The sequence below is a fragment of the Grammomys surdaster genome, unplaced genomic scaffold, assembly GCF_004785775.1.
Source record: "Grammomys surdaster isolate TR1022 unplaced genomic scaffold, NIH_TR_1.0 126029, whole genome shotgun sequence".
NCBI lineage: Eukaryota > Metazoa > Chordata > Mammalia > Rodentia > Muridae > Grammomys > Grammomys surdaster.
Genome location: NW_021620842.1, coordinates 1902491 through 1919629, shown reverse-complemented (window position 1 = coordinate 1919629; position 17139 = coordinate 1902491). Strand labels below are relative to the sequence as shown.

Here is a 17139-nt window from a genome sequence, read left to right as displayed (position 1 = left end):
TCTACAGATTTTGTTACTCAGTTATTTTCAGGAATTACATGAACATATTAAATCTTGGCTCAAGATGTTTGAGAGATATGGCCCATAAAAACAGTAAAACTATTTCAGGAAGGATTTGTTAAAAACAAAGTAGAAATTTCTATATCTGAGAGTTTCCTTAAATGAAAAAAGTAAGCATTTTAGATTATTCATAATTTATCTACTAAATGAGAAGAAATACAGAGACTCACACTAGATAACATGTCAATAGTGAAATTTCTCGGACAACTCAATACTAAATATCTTCATGAAATCCCTTATGGAATCATGGAAATCTATAGAAGAGGAGACAGGAATAGCCAGTGGGCATGGACAACATGAAGAAAATAAGGCTTCCTAAAAACAACAGGACTGATGCAAATATGGGTCACAGAGACTGTGGCAGCATGCATAAGAGGGCCGTCATAGGTTTAATCCAAATTGGGTTCCAGGGATGAGAGAGGAAGAAAATAAAAGCTCCCTTCCCTAGCCCAGAGACTGTCTCTTTTTTCTTCTCAGTTCTCAGAGTAAAATATGTACACTTGCAAGGGCCTCATGTGTTACGGATTTTTTTTTTTATCACCTTGACACAAACTAGAATACTCTTGGAAAGGAATATCAAATGAAACAATACCCCCATCAGATTACAGAAAATTCTGTGAGATATTTTAGTGACAATTTCAGAATTTTTTTAAAAAAAAAGATGTATTATAAGAATATGTTTTTGTTTTAATCCCAGGTGTGGGATATGGGGCTGCTTCAGCCACAGCAGCTATGATTTGGTAGCTATGATTTGTCTTGTGCTCTGGTGAGGGCATGATTTTTGGCAGCTGCAGACAGTTTCTGTGACTGTGCGATGTTTGGAATTCTGGGAACTCTTTAGAGGGTATATAAGTGATCAGATTTGCCAAGGAACTTGATGATCCAGTCAGCAGGAATTTGACTAATAATGAAGTTGCCTCCTTTTCTACCCCTGACTTTATTCAGGGGTGTCTTTCCTTCCTGCTCTATCCTCCCCCTACCTTATCTAGTTTTAGGGCTTTCAAAAGGTGGGAAAAGGTTGGCAAAAGAAAAATCCACAAAGTAGCCAATTTCTAGCTACAAGGCATTTTCTTACTGACAGTAACCACACTTAGAAAAAATGGCCATGGTTTGTATATGAAAGCAGGCTGAGTAATTTCTCCCGTGTCTAGAGACAGCAGCTCGCTACCATGCAATGCAGCCTTGGCCTCCTCCATGCAGAGATTACCAGCTCCTGTCCCTACGCCCGCCTAGGCAGTTCTGGAAGTTTCAAAACTAATCTTCAGCTTAGCTTGTATCTCGACATCTCCCAGAAAGTCCGCCCAAATTATTACACATCAAGAAAATCTCTTCCAGCATTCAGATAGTGCCGACAGTTAGAAACTTAAAACCCTGAAGCTGGGGGCTTTGAGCAACTTCGGACAAACCAGTCAAGACTGCCTCTCTGCGATGCCCTTAGGCGGTCTTTCTTTTACATTGAGAAGAAAAAGAAGATGCACCTGGACTTTCTCCCGAGCCCTCTGCGTTTTTTAAGGCATCCGGTAGAGTTTGAGTTCATAAGCTGCATTCATTATTGAAAATAGAAGTCACTTCTACCTTCACCCCCACCCACCCCCTCACCCCCGGAAAACTTGTTATCTTCCATTAAGTGTTTCCTACAGAAGGCATCCATCTGTGGTGGTTCTTTAAGCTACAAAAAAATTGTCCAAGCTTGTGTGACATCTGCCCTGTCAAGTGTCCATGATGCTGGGCCCTGAGGTAGGTGAAGGCTATGTGGTCAAACTCTGTGGCCTACCCTGGTCCTGCTCAATTGAGGACGTACAAAACTTCCTCTCCGACTGCACCATTCATGATGGGGTCGCAGGTGTTCATTTCATTTATGCTAGAGATGGCAGGCAGAGTGGTGAGGCTTTTGTTGAACTTGAGTCAGAAGGTGATGTAAAATTGGCTCTGAAAAAAGACAGGGAAAGCATGAGACACCGGTATGTTGAGGTGTTCAAGTCACACAGAACCGAGATGGATTGGGTGTTGAAGTACAGTGGTCCAAACAGCGCCAACAGTGCCAATGATGGCTTTGTGAGGCTTCGGGGACTCCCATTTGGATGCACAAAGGAAGAAATCGTTCAGTTCTTCTCAGGGTTGGAAATTGTGCCAAAAGAGATCACACTACCTGTGGACCCGGAAGGCAAGATTACAGGGGAGGCTTTCGTTCAGTTTCGTTCACAAGAGTTAGCTGAGAAATCTTTAGGGAAGCACAAGGAGAGAATAGGGCACAGGTATACTGAAGTATTCAAAAGAAGTCAGGAGGAAGTTAGGTCATACTCAGATCCACCTCTGAAGTTTATGTCTGTGCAGAGGCCTGGGCCTTATGACAGGCCTGGCACAGCCCAGAGGTACATTGGCATTGTGAAATAAGCAGGCCTGGATAGGATGAGGTCTGGTGCCTATAGTGCAGCCTATGGTGACTATGAAGAATACAGTGGCCTCAGTGATGGCTATGGCTTCACCACTGACCTGTTTGGGAGAGACCTCAGCTATTGTCTCTCAGGAATGTATGACCACAGAGACGGAGACAGCGAGTTCACAGTGCAGAGCACCACCGGCCACTGCGTCCACATGAGAGGGCTGCCGTACAAAGCAACGGAGAACGACATATACAACTTCTTCTCTCCACTCAACCCTGTGAGAGTTCATATTGAGATTGGTCCGGAAGGAAGAGTGACGGGAGAAGCTGATGTTGAGTTTGCTACTCATGAAGAAGCAGTGGCAGCTATGTCCAAGGACAGGGCCATCATGCAGCACAGATACATAGAACTCTTCCTGAATTCAACAACAGGGGCTAGCAATGTGGCTTATAGCAGCCAGGTGATGCAGGGCATGGGTGTGTCAGCTGCCCAGGCAACTTACAGTGACCTGGAGAGCCAGTCTGTGAGTGGCTGTTACGGTGCTGCCTACAGCGGTCAGAACAGCATGGGTGGATATGATTAGTATTGTAGGAACATTTGAGTTATTTCAATCAAAATTTCATAGGCAGCCAATAAGCAGTCAAGAGCAGTTTATAACTAGGGGAAGCTGGGGGACCCACTTTGCACCATGAGTTTGTGAAATCTGGATTAAAAAATTACCTCTTCAGTGGGAAAAAAAAAAAACAGGCTGAGCAAGTCATGTATAGCAAGTGTGTGTGTGTGTGTGTGTGTGTGTGTGTGTGTGTGTGTGTAGTCTATGGAGTCCACTTAGTGTTATTCTTTGAGTATGTGTTTAAGGGTGACCAGGGTTTGGATAACCTATCTGGGTGGTTCATCCCTAGAAATGACTGATTTTCCTTTTCTCAATGTCACAGATTGCATGTAGCTCTTCATCTAGGGGCAGGGCACAATTTGGTCACAACATTCTTGGTGATAATTAATTCAAATCTGGTCCACACAATGAAATACATATAAATCTTTTTGAGGAACAAAGTAAACTGAATGAAGGTCAAATGAGACAACCTTGAAACTCTTTGTAAAATACATGTGGTACCTTCCATAAAGACAGGTTCTATAGATTGAGGGGAAAAGGCTCATGATAAGCACCTGGGGGAAGATCCAGTGTGGTCTCAGCCACAGACTGAGCAAAGGTCACCAGACTATTAACCAGATTTCCTCACAGCCTTATGGGTAACAGGTTATGCATCCTTTCCTTTGAAGGAAAAACACTATGTGTTTAACATTCCTGGTTTTCTTATTCTTATCATTGAGCACAAAGACCTCTGTGCCTCTTAAACCACAGATATAAGTTTCACTATTTCACTCTTGGGAATATCTTGCTATACTGGTCATTTTTGTGTTTCACAGATATTATAGTTATGTAGGACTACTCTTTGCTTTTTTTTTTCCTCTTGGCAGCTTGGATAGATCTTTGGCCCAGGCATGATGGCACATACATTTAATCCCCAGCACTCAGAAGAAAGATGCAGGTGGTTGTCTGTCAGTTTGTGTCAAGCCTAATCTACATAGTGAATTCCAAAACAGACAAGGCTATGTAGAAAAACCCTGTCTCAAACAAAAAAAAAAAAAAAGAGTCTTTGGATACTATGAGAGCTAGCCCTCAAGAAGGAGTCTTCTACCTCAATTCTAGCTTAGGTCTTGTATCCCAACTGTGTGATGTCTTCAAAGCAACAGGGACTTACCTGTACACTGTGGAAGGAACCAAGAGAAACAACTATATTATTTTTGGAGTGTCTTCAACTTCCCTGTAAAGTGGGAGTTTCTGGATATGTCAGGTGATACAGACTCACATGGTGTTTTGCTGTGGACACTGATGTTTGGAGAAAGTATAAATAAGACGTAATGGACAACGATGAAGCACTTCCATGCTGGCTTGCATAGCTAGCTTCATTGGTCTCTCATCTTAATCTTCACTGATCATCTTCACTGAGAGAGGCATGGCTGAGAACATCTCCTGGTATCCTGCCTGGTTCTGGTTGCTCCTACTGACTTGTGCCCACTTGGCAGAGGCCTGGTGGTTTCTGCTAGATAGTGCCCCCAGTGCTCTTTTTCATGTTTGCTATACTGACAGTACTGAACTAGACTGCTGGTATCCTGAAAAATGCAGATTGGACTAACTCCAAAGAATTACTTATAAACAGGTCCACATATCTTTGTCCTCTTTTCTCCCCTATCTTTGTACAGTAGTCTAAATGGGCAATTGAACCATTTGAGAACCCTTATTAAAAGTAGGTTTAAAAATCTAAGTCTACACCCCTGACCAACAATTCAAAGGGAGGTTTCCCTTGCCTGATAATGGGGCTTTTATTAGATTGTTTATGGCTTTGGGGGGAAGCATTAGCACCTCGAGTAGAATAACTTCATGCACACATGCACATGCATACATACATAATGTGGTTTTATGTTTTTTTTTTAACTCACCTGGCATTATTTACTCATCACTCCCCCGCCTTCTATATTGGCTTTCCTTACCCTTCCTAGTTAAATGCTCCTCATTTTTTCTATTACTTCTTTAAACTCCTATGTTTCCCTAGGCCCTTCTCTGAAGCTGGTTCCGATTTATCCCATTCCCATATGCTCTTCTTACTTTTCTGGTTCCCATGATTACAAGAGTATATACATATATCTAGAGTTTCAAAGACAGGTTCCACATATAAGAGTGCTTGTCTTTATAGGTCTGAATTACCTTCCTTCTTCTACATAGTATTTCCAAGTTCCACCCATTAACCTATATATTTCATAATTTCATTCTTCTTTGCAGCTGCATAGAATTCCATTGGATATGGGCAGCATTTTCATTATCCATTCATCGTTGAAGGACATTTAGGTAGTTTCTGTTTCCTAGATATTGTGACTAGGATAGCAAAGAACATGGTCAAACAAGTGTCTGTGAAGCAGGATGACAAGTCCTTTGGGCATGTGTCAAGGAGAGGTATAGATGAGAATATGGTAGATATATTTGAGCTTTTTGAGAATCATCTGCACCGATGACCAGAGTAGCTACACCAATTTCCAACCCCACTAATAGTGAATAAGTGTTCTTCTTTCTGCTTATCCTCACCAGCATATTTTGCCAGTTGTTTTCTTCATCTTACCCTTTCTGAGTGGAACAAGATAAAACCAACCCTCAGACAGCCCAGGCTTATTTCCAACTCATGATCTCTGCCTCCTTAGCATCCTTTTGGTGTTTGTGTTCATTTTTCTTTGTTTTCAGTTCAGGGGTCCAAACCCAATGTTGCACAAAGATGAAGCACTCTCCACTGGCCACAGAACCACATTCACTGCTTCAAACCTTGACTTAAATTTGTTTGAGACAGCGCCTCACTGTACAGCCTAGGATTGCCTTTAAATTTGTAACACTCCTACCTCGTGTAATATGAATTGTAGAGCAATTCTTGTTCCCATGTTCTGGAACTACAGCTATGTGTTACCTTACCCAGGTCAAGATCTTGACTTCTAATATTATCTGGCTGTATGTCACAATGTAGTTTTGAACTTAATATGCCATTCATTTAGACTCAGTGTTTTCACATTATAGTTCTTCAGTCATGTTTCCATTCTGTTTTGATTCAAAAACTACTTATCCTAGACCACTTCTTGTCTTCAGTAATCAATTACCAAGCACAATTTTCAAGGGAAACTGTGTTGTCCAGAGACCAAAAATACATTCCAGATTTCAAACATGAGGGCATAGGTACTATCCATGAATTTTTGTCAATTCCTAACTTTTATTACATCTGTTATTGCCTAGAAATAGCAAAGTTCATTCAGAGTCACCTGGAGGAAGAGGACCAGTTGCAGTAAATAACAGAAGCAAGCAGCTGATCAATCTATAGTGTACAGATTACATTTAGTATGGATTATGAGTTCTCAGTAGAACCTGCTCACAATCCCACTTTTATCTATTTCACAGCTTATACACACCTCCTGCAATCCACTCACCCTATATCCATCATAGCAATACCAAAATGCACTCTCATTTTTCACTAGAAGTAAGGTAGCTCAAAATAGCTATAATTTAGGTAGTGACTTGAGTATTCATTGTCTACACTATGAGGTAAAGGGCTAGAGTCTCTGTGTGAAACAAGTACTCTAGTGGTCAGGGTGTGTCTCTACAGTTTCCTGTATGTAATTCAAGCCATGAAAAAGTTTATAGTCTATATTGGTGTGTATACACTTGGCATAGTTTGTTGAAAGCTACCGTGTACAAAATTTCCAGTTATACTGTCTGCGACCTGTAAACAAGAGCTATGAAAATTAGGCTTATGTAAATTAGAGCAGTCTAGGTCACAGGATGGGGTCATTGGATGCCAGGCTGCTGTTTAATGGTGTCAGATTACATTTCAAGGTAGGCAGTTTGGCATTATTAGTCTCGTGATGATTTTCCAATATAGCATCATTGCCATTTTCTGATCTTTAATTAATTAATGGTCACCTTTCTACAAATAGTTTTGAAAAAACTCCCCAACTACTTAGAGACATCCTCAGTCAGCTAGTTTTTGTCATCAGTTCCTCAGGTTTTCACCTCTGGTAGTTATCCATCTCCTTCTCCCAAGCACTGGCAACAATTTGTACTCATTCAAAGGCAACCCAACTTAGAACCTATTTGCAAATGTTAACACTATAAACCTCTCAGTGAAATTTATGATTACTCCACCATGTGCACATGCACGTGTGCATGCATGCATATGCCATGACATATATTTAGAGGTCAGAGAACACTGTGTGGAGTCATTTTTCTTTATGTGGTTTTCTATGATCTAACCATAACCCATGGCTAGGCTTACATGTCTAATCTCTTTACTCATTGAGATATCTTGCCAACCCCCATTTTCTCTTTGATGCTCCAGTAAAGAGAATTACTATAAGCAATGTCTATAATATTCATAAGACCTTATAGAGATAAAATATTGAAGTAGAGTAGAATATAGAAGAGTGAGTACTCATAGTGATGGCAGAGAGGAATATCACTACAGGGTAGATTGTGTACTTGTTTAAAAGCAAATACTATTCCTCTTAGGGGTATAGATTATGTTTCTCAGTTTGGTGGTTTAAATGAGAATGGCCTCCATAGGCTCATAGATTTGAAAACTTGGTTCCCAGTTGGTACTGTTTGGGAAGGACTGTGAGATGTGGCCTTGTTTGAGGAAGAATGCAATTGGAAGTGCTTTTAAGGTTTCAGAAGCCTCTCAACACTCCCTGGCCCCGCTCTTTGTCTTTTAGAGATGTAAATTTTCAGCTATATGTGCCACCAGGCCTTCACTGTGCCAATCAACTCTCTGAAACTCTAAGCATAATTAAATATTATATTTTATAAGTTGCTTTGATCATAGTGATTTGACCCAAAAAAGGAAAACTAAGACAAAAGTTAGTACCAGGAAGGAGGCTATTGCTGGGAAGAAATATGACCATGTTGTATTTTGAAGAACTGTGAAAGGTGTTGGGACTTTAGATGACAAAAGCAGTTTAATGTTGTAGAAAGAGTTTAATAAAGGCATCCTAACAGGAGGCTAAAAGGGAGCAGTGCTGAGAGCTATGCAGACCTTGGAGGCCCAGCTCAGGAGGTTTCAGAAAAGAAGAATATTAGCCATTGGCTGGTGAACACTCTTGTGTTTTGGCACAAAAAAAAAAGAGAGAAAGGAAAGAAAGAAAGAAAGAAAGAAAGAAAGAAAGAAAGAAAGAAAGAAAGAAAGAAAGAAAGGAAGGAAGGAAGGAAGATAGGAAGGAAAGAAAGAAAAAAGTGACTACTTACTTCTGTTGCACTGCCCTGTCATAGAAATTTATGTGAGGCAAAATTGAAAATCATTGGACTGATTTCTTTGGTGAAAGAGAAGTCAAGACAACATAATATTGACTCCATTACATGGTGACTAGTAATCATGCATACACAGGTCTCAGATGTAGGAAGCAAGTAGGGCAAAAAGAAATACAAAATGTACTGCTGGAAGAGAAAAAGAACACCAGGAAATTTAACGTTGGAGCCAAGGCTTGTTCTGAAAGAAATAAGGAGAGGAAGGATAGGTCTGACCTTCATTGAAATAAAGGGGAAAGATACAACCTAACTAAGACTACAATTTTTGAAAGTAAAAGGCCCAAGGAATTTTGTATTTCTTAAAAGCAACAACAAGTCAATTGATTGCAATTGTAATTTGATGGGATATGGTGTGTCATGCACGTGGTGCAGGTTTCAGAGTCATGAAGGCTATACTGAAAAGGTATCATGGCATCTTCCTCCATGGTTATAGAAAACCACTGAGGCCAGGCCTGTGTCTGTGAAATTCCTGCATGGAGGACTTGAGAAGACACTCTGTGAAAGTGAAAGCCTGGAATGGACTGGAGACCCGAAGCTTTGGGATATGCAAGAGTTGTGGACTATGTGCTGCATACATGGAGTTGAACCAGCCCAATGCAGGGAAAAAAGCAAGAAAAGAAAAGCTGTCTAAGCCCATTGACATTGAACACTGTCCAAAGCCCATTGACAAAGCCCATTGGGATTTGGTGTTTGTTCTGCTGGTTTTCAGTACAGCTTTGATCCAGTATTTTCTTACTATGCCGCCCCGCCCCTTTTTCCCCTTTTGGAATGGTAATGTATATTCTGTGCAACTGTATGCTGGAAGTATGTGATTTGCTCTTTGATTTTTACAAGGACTTGCAATAAAGAGACTACTTTGAGTCTCAGAAGAAATTTTCCACTTTTTAACTGTGTTAAGAGTCTGAACGGCTATAGGAACATTTGAAGTTGAACTGAATGCATTTTGCATTGTGATGTGGCTGTGAGTTACCTGGAGGCTAGAGAACTTTGAATGTGGTTGTTTGAGTGATAACACTCCCATAGGATCTTATGTTTGAATACTTGATTCCCTGTTTGTGGATCTGTTAGGCAAGTTTCTTCCTTAGGGTTTCTAATGCTGTGATGACGAAACACCTTGACTAAAATGAACTTGGAAACAAAAGCATTTATTTCACTCACAGTTCCATAGTTTATCAAAGGAAGTGAGGGTAGGAACTCAAGCAGGGCAGGAGCGTGGAATCAGAGCTGATGCAGAGGCCATGGAAGGGTGCTTCTTACTGGCTCACTCACCATGGATGGTTCAGCCTGCTTTCTTATATAACCAAGGACCAGATAAAACCACCCACAATGGGCTGGGCCATCCCAAATCAACCACTGATTAAAAATTCCCTTCCACCAGGATCTTATGGAGAGATTTTCTCAATTGAGAGTCTCTTCCATCAGATAATTCTAGCTTCTATCAAGTTGACATAAGACTAGCCAGCACAGGAGGAAGGGTTAAGGCGTGCGGCATTGTTAAAGGGGATGGAGACAGGCTTTGAGGTTTCAAAAGTCTGGTGCTATCACCAGGGTGTTTTCTGGTCCCATTTGTGGTTCAGAGATTTAAGATTTGAGCTTCTTCTGCTGCCATGCCTTTACTCTGTCTTCCTGGACTCTAACCCTCTGAAACTGTAAACTCAATTAAATACTTTCTTTTACTAGCTGCCTTGCTTGCAGTGTTTTATTACAGTAATAAAAAAGTAGCTAATACACCATCTTCACCTGATTAGGTGTAGGAATGTGTCTTGGGCTCATGTCCCATTGCACTGACATCTACGATTTATATCATCCCACGACCCTCAAATCTAATCTACCAGATCCTTTTCTATGGTAGCCCATAAACAATTATCTAAATACTTCAAAGCCATAATTCAGTTATGATCATCTGTGTTGAGTTTGATTAAGAATGACTTCTATGGGTTCATTTGATTGCTCAGTCAACAAGGGGTGACAGGGAGGCACAGCATCTGTCTATCTCTCTGTCTCTCTGTCTCTCTGTCTGTCTCTCTATGTCTCTCTCTCTCTCTCTCTCTCTCTGCTACTTTCAGATCAGGATGTAGTTTTCATCTGCTCCCGCGCCATGCATGCTATCAATGCTCCTTCCATGCTCCCACAATGACGGTCACAGACTACCCTCTGAAACTGCAAGCAAGCCCACAATTAAATGCTTTCTTTAATAAGAGTTGACCTTCTCATGCTGTCTCTTCATAGCAATAGAACAGTGACTAAGATGCAATGTTATACTAAATGCTTTCTGTCTTCCTTTTGTTATTTGATACAGTCTCACTAAGCAATCCAGGCTGGCTTCATACTCTCCATCCTCCTGCATCATCATCTTTAGTGCTAAGGTTTCAGACAAAGTTCAGTCTAGGTTGATAGCTGTTGCAGTTTAGAGGATTGAGAAGCAGATGCCTGCCTGTAAGGTGATTACTAGTGCTAGAAGAGAAGAGGAAGTAGGGAATAGACAGAGGGAGAACACCAAGAGCATTGAGAGCCACAACCAATCCCTTCCCAGTCTTTTCTCCTCCATAACGCAGGCTATCCCTTTGGATGAAGAGACTGCATCTGTAGCAAACCATTAAAGAATTGACAGCTAACAAGACTTCCCAGTAGCAATCATTTTTTTTTTTCCTCACTGAAAAAGAAACAACAGAGAAAAGCAGGTTTCATTTAATTTCTATTTTCTAATATCTCTCCCTCCGTCTCGAAGTTGTACCTACCTGTAACTACTGCAACCTCTCTGCCACCCCCTGAACCTAGAGCATTTCACACAGGGACAGGAGGATGTTGCGATGACAATGAATTCCTGGAGAGCAACAGTGAATTCCAGGGTTTCCAGCACCCAGAGAGGAGACTAAAATAGGATGGGAGATTTCTTTGTCATTAGTCTCTTAGATTGCTATGCAGTTGGAGGTGGAGGCGGAGGGTGGAGAAGAATAGGGTTTCTAGTTGGGGTCTAAGAAGATAATGTCATAAAAAAATCACACTACTTAAGAAAGACAATTCCTAACTAAAGAAGGAAAGGGGGATGATCTCAGATAATATTAACTTTAAAATCTGCCAGGAATATCCGAGACTGTTACTATGGCCGTATGCATGTGCAATGTTTGTGCCTCCTGCCATTGTTTGAGAATCCCTACCAGCCCAACAGTCCTCTCTATCAGCAGAATTCCCTTGAGAATGTGTGGGTTGTTCTCCGCTCTTAGCTGACCGCCAGGATCCGGGAATTCACAATGCAGGGCGCCTTTGAGTCCGAGGGAAGCAGGGCAGGGACCATCGCGACCGCGCTGGGAGGAGGGAGGAGGCGGCCAGCCAGAGGAAAGCATCAGGGCCTAGCCTGACGCAGCAGCAGCCCAGGAGGTGGTCCCCGCTTCAGGATACTGTTGGTCCTGCTCCTCCTCCAGCCGCGAACCCTAAGGGGGTCTCCGGGTCCCACCGCCCTCAGCCTCAAGCCCAAGCCAAGGGAGGTGCCCTCAGAGCTAGCTACGGAAGGAGGCGGGGATTGGAGCGTGTGAAGAGGAGAGGGAGGGACGGGCTCTCCTCGCCACTCGCCGCTGGTGGCCGCAGGCGCCCTGCGCTGCCGCCGTCTCCGGGCGGAGCTGCTCCCGGAGCCGCGACTGTATTGAGAACCTGTGAATGTCCGCGTGGACCAGGGCCGCGCGGGCCCCGCGCCTCCTACAGCTGGCTCCCGCGTGCTGCTGTGTATGTTCGCTTCTTGTCACTGTGCGCCGAGAGGCAGAAGGACTATGAAAATGATTCACTTTCGGAGCTCCAGCATCAAATCACTCAACCAGGAGATGAAATGCACCATTCGACTGCTGGACGACTCGGAGGTCTCCTGTCATATCCAGGTGCGGTAGCACCGGGGGCGGGGGGGGGGGGAGGCTGCAGGGCGGGCGGTATTTGCAAGGTGCAGGAGTGAATGAGAGGGCTCTGAGGACAGGCATGCGCTGGTGGGAAACCCATCTCAGCAGAGAAGCCAGGCTGGAATGCGAGATTTGCTTCAGTCTTCAAGAGAGGGGCTTTGGCCCTCTGTAGTTGTCTGTAGTCCTTACCTCAGCCCTCTACCCTGATGTGTTGTTCCCTGGGCTCACTTCACGTTACTCCTAGGCTGAGACTGTCAGCAAATGTCTCTTGCTTGGCGCTGTACTGGTCGGTCCCTTTGGAGCCTACCTCACCAGTGCATAGCATAGAAGCCAAGGTGCCAAGGGAGATCCTTGCATGCTACCCCTTCGCCTTCTTTCTCATCCACCACGTGGAAAAGGACTCCACCAGACAGGGTTCACTCCTTATTTCCCGCGCCCAGGCGGTTTGGGAACCTGCTTCTCATACCCTGATGTGTCTCTGACAGGAGTCTGACTTTTCTAGTGTGGTAATTGACTTCTCCAAGTTTCCTAGAAATCTTGGGCTCCAGCCCTTGAGGGATGGGATGCACGTTGTATAGATTTGGAGCTACCTCAAAAGAAACATGAAATTTGTGATTCTGAGAAAGGAAAAAGATTCATGAGGCTAGCAAACGAGTCCCACAGGAAGCTGAGTCTTGGGTTAAAGAGCTTGGAATTTTGGTGATTATTCACTGTGGTCAAGTTGGAGGAGAAGGCGTGTTGCTTAGTATTTTTATTGGTTGCTCCCTTTCTTGGGAGATAAGTGTCGTTGGCCTTGCAAATGTATGTGTACTGATGCTCTTGCTTCAGATGATGCTGTTGTTGGTGGTGATGGTGGTGATGATGATGTTAGTGGTATGTGTCTGTGTTTCTATGCACTCCAACAGGCTTGAACGTGCTTAGCTGCACTTGTTCAGATAGGTAGGAGTGAGCTTCTCCTATGACCTCATATGACATGCACGTTCAGTAAAGGTTGTAGCAGAACTAAGCACTGTGAGCATCAGAGTTTAAAATCTAATTATTTCCAGGATTTCCTCTTCCATTCTACTATACCTTGAGGTTCTAAGACCCATGCCTGTGGGATATGAGTGGATTAGCACCTCCTAGAGGCAAGAATCCACCTCTAGGTTATGCTTGAATTTCTTAAGTGACATTCTTTAATTAAAAGATAATTACATCACTTTCTTCCCTCCCTTTCCTCCCTCCAACCAATTCCACAAGTCTACTTCCTCTAATTCCTCTACTCTCCAACTTTTTCCTTTTACCCCATCCACAATCTCAACTGATGCTTTTGTTCTTTTATCATTATGGTTACATATATATGTATATGATGTATAAGAATATACATACAACCTCTTGAAAATGCTTTTATTGTTTGTGTGGATATGGTTTCAGGGTGAATCGCTCTCTATTGGATATCCAATAAGTAGACTCATCCCTGGGAAATGTTAATTCTCCTTCTTTTCCACAGTCATAATTGCCTGAAGTTCTTTATATAGGAGTAGGGTTCTGTAGAAAATTTCCTCCTTCTCAGTTTGTATGATTATTGATGTTGCCATTGTTCAGATCTTGTATATACCATTTCTATGAGACATTGTTTCACAGTGGACATTCTGATATTCTGTATCATATAATCTTTCTGAAAATTTTTGCTCAATGTTTTACCCAGTCATATCTTAGCAATAGATGCAGTAGCCTTTAGGATGTACCCACTGGGGCTAGATTCCCCATGATCCTTGATCTCTGCATTGTGTTCAATTGTGATTTTCTATGAGGGTCTCCTTTTGCTTTAAAGAGATGTTTCTTTAATGAAGGATTGTAGCTATATTTTTCTGTGGGTATAAGGATAAATTTTAGAGTGTAGGTAGAAGTTTTGTTGGTCTAGCAAAGTGGTAGTCATAGATTCTTGTCCAAGATCTATGACTTCATCAACTCAGGGAAGTTGGCTAGATTTACAGTACTGTTCATGAATTCATTCCTGTTGAGTGAACTTTATGTTCAACAAACAGCTGTTGTTGCACCTTTGTAGCTATCTGTCCGGCTGGTCACTGTCGTAATTCCTAAGTGTTGCAGCTCAATGGGACCATTGAGCTCTTCCTGTACTAGTTAGCTTTTATATCAAACTTGAAACAAGATAGAATCATTTAGGAAGACAGAACCAAAATTGTGAAAATGTCTCATCTGATTGGCCTGTGAAAAAAGCCTGTTGAGCATTTTCTTGATTTATGATTAATGTGGGAAGGCCTAACTAGTTATGGGCAGTGCCACCTCTGGGCTGGTCCTAGGTGCTATAAGAAAGTAGGCTCAGAAAGCCATAAGGACCAAACCAGTAAGCCCTGCCTTTCCACAGGCTTCAGTTCTTGGTCCAGGTCCTTGGCCTACCTTTTCTTCCCTCAGTGATAGACCCTTACTTGGAAGTTTAAGAGATAAACCTTTTCCTCCCCAAGTCACTTTTGATTATGGTTTTACCACAACATTAGAAACTTTACTAAAACATTTCTCTAGAAATATCCTGTAGTACTTTCTGGTATTATGGAAGCTAGAACACAGGAAGGAGGATTTCAGGTCAAATCCAGTTTAAATAAAAATAATCTGAGTTCCCTGTCATAAGTGTACAGTGTCTTTAGGAATAGAGTGTTACCTTCAACCTCTGAAAGGCAACAGTAGCAACAGCAGTATTCTGACCAACCATTCAAAGGGAGATTTCTCATACCCGATACTGTGATTTTTGTTAGTCTGTAGCTTTTGTGGAGGCATTGTCTTGCCCAAATGTGTGTGTGTGTGTGTGTGTGTGTGTCTGTGTGTGTGTGTGTCTGTGTGTGTGTGTCTGTGTGTGTCTGTGTGTGTGTATGTGTGTGTCTGTGTGTGTGTTTGTGTTATGTACAATTGTATAATTCTAGGTAAATGAAAAACAATAAGGTTTCTTCAGGCTTTATCAAACTATCTTGGTATTGTCTGTCACCTCTCATTCCTTCTGCTTCTGTAAAGACTGCCCTTTCTAGTTAGTTCCCCCCTCCCATTTTTCTGTTTTGAGCTTTATTTTACCCATATACTACTATTCACTTCTCAGCTGTCCTATCCTGTAGTAACATTATGCTTTCCTGGTTTCTATATTGTGTACTTGTTTCTGAAGATTAGGAGCTAGGGAGGGCAGATGAGAGAAAATTTGTGATAACTTTCTTTCTGGGTCTGGGTTAAATCATTCAATATAATCTTTCCTGAATCCATCTACTTATCTTCAACTTTTATGAAGATAAGATTCATTTTTCTTTACAGCCGAATAGTATTGTGTAGTATATGCATACTTCATTTTTAATATCCATTTGTAAGGATATAAAAATTCATAGAGAAGCTTGAGACCCCCTCATCTGAATTAAGGTTGGCAGGTTCACAGGCCTAGGTTCCAGGAACTAGCTGGCCACCCTAAGAAAGAATTAGCCAGGGGGCAAGTCAGCCAAGTTGTTCAGACAAAGAATGGCAGAACTAGTAATACAGGTTGGCCAAGCCGCCCTGGGAAGTAACTGACCACGAGGTAAATGACTAGGCTAAGGTCACCTTCCAGAAAAGAATGTATACAGGATGTTACTCACTCTCTACCCTGGTCTGTGACTAGTGGAATAATGGAAACTTTCTGTGTACAGGATGTTTCCTACTCCCCACCCTGGTTTATGATGTGGGTTGGAATTTCCTGCTATTCCCTCTTGGTTTCCCCCTTCACCCCCCTGGTTTGCGGTTTTCTCCTTTAAATGTCCCTTGCGCCAGAGCCTGGGGGTCGAAACACCTGCCCTTGTGTGGGCTACGAGTTTCTACCTCAGCATGCTGATTATTTGAAATATACCTCTTGCTGATTGCAACAAGAATCGGTGTCTCGTGGTCTTTGGGTGGACGTAATCTCTCGTGGGTTGAGTGGGGGTCTCCCCTCTCAGGGGTGCCTTACACATTCATCTGTAAAAGTACAATTAAGGTGTTTTCATTTCTTAGCTCTCATAAATAATGACACAGTAACACACAGCTAAGTAAGTATATGTGGAGTAGAATATCAAGTCCTTTAGACATGTGGCAAGGAGTGATATAGCTTTATGGTATATAGCATATGGTGTCTTTTTATGAGGTCTCACTCATCAATTATTTAACTACCAGATAAATGGAGTCCTAGTCAAAAAGTCCCATTTGCTTGGAATACATTTTTCTATTCTTTAACTTTAGGGTACTACCTATCTTTTAAGCTAATTCCTATAGACAATAGATACATTGACTTTTGTTTCTTAATACATTCAGCTAACCCATTTCTTTTAATTGGAGAGTTGAGACTATTATTCAGAAATTATTCAGTTATAGAAAAGTGTATGTAGATTGCATTTTTGAAGGTTTTGTGTTTTTAGTTTTCCATTCTCTTTCACAGAATTTAAGCTTCATTTGTTTTCTTTCTAGAATTTCTTGAGTGTGTATATTTTTCTCTTCAGTTCTAAGTATTGCTTCCAGCATTCTGCTTTCGTTGTTGTGTTGTTTTATATGAGTTGTTTTAACCTTGTGAAAAGTTTTGTTCTTTCCTTCAAATATGGCAGGCAGTTTTGTTGAGTATAGTAGTATAGGTTGGCAGTCATGGACATTTTGAACTTATAGTACACTTTCCCAGGCACTTAAGGCTTTCAAGTTCCCATTGAGAAATCAGCTATTGAGAGAGATATAATAGTACATTCTTTATAATTCTAGCACTCGGGAATCAGAGACAGGTGGATATCTGTGAGTTGGAGACCAGACTGGTCTACATAATAAGACCTTGTCTAAAAACAACAATAACCAAAAAAAAAAAGATTAGAAGGAGGAGGAAGAACAAAAGAAAGAAAGAAAGAAAGAAAGAAAGAAAGAAAGAAAGAAAGAAAGAAAGAAAGGAAAGAGG

General features: G+C 41.8%; 1 protein-coding gene and 1 pseudogene across 3 annotated transcripts in view; both read left to right on the top strand.

Moving 5' to 3' along the window:
• The first annotated feature begins 1779 nt into the window (after nt 1-1779).
• Nucleotides 1780-3109, top strand: LOC114610146 (annotated as a pseudogene).
• Nucleotides 3110-11737: 8628 nt separating this feature from the next.
• Frmd3 (FERM domain containing 3) overlaps nt 11738-17139 on the top strand; it is a 206909-nt gene continuing 201507 nt past the window's right edge. The window contains exon 1 of one of the 3 annotated variants that reach the window (XM_028754636.1): nt 11738-12206. In XM_028754636.1, coding sequence (XP_028610469.1) covers nt 12060-12206 — 147 coding nt within the window. In that variant the 5' untranslated portion in view covers nt 11738-12059. The remainder of the gene's footprint in view (nt 12207-17139) is intronic. The other 2 variants (XM_028754633.1, XM_028754634.1) reach the window with 2 other exon arrangements.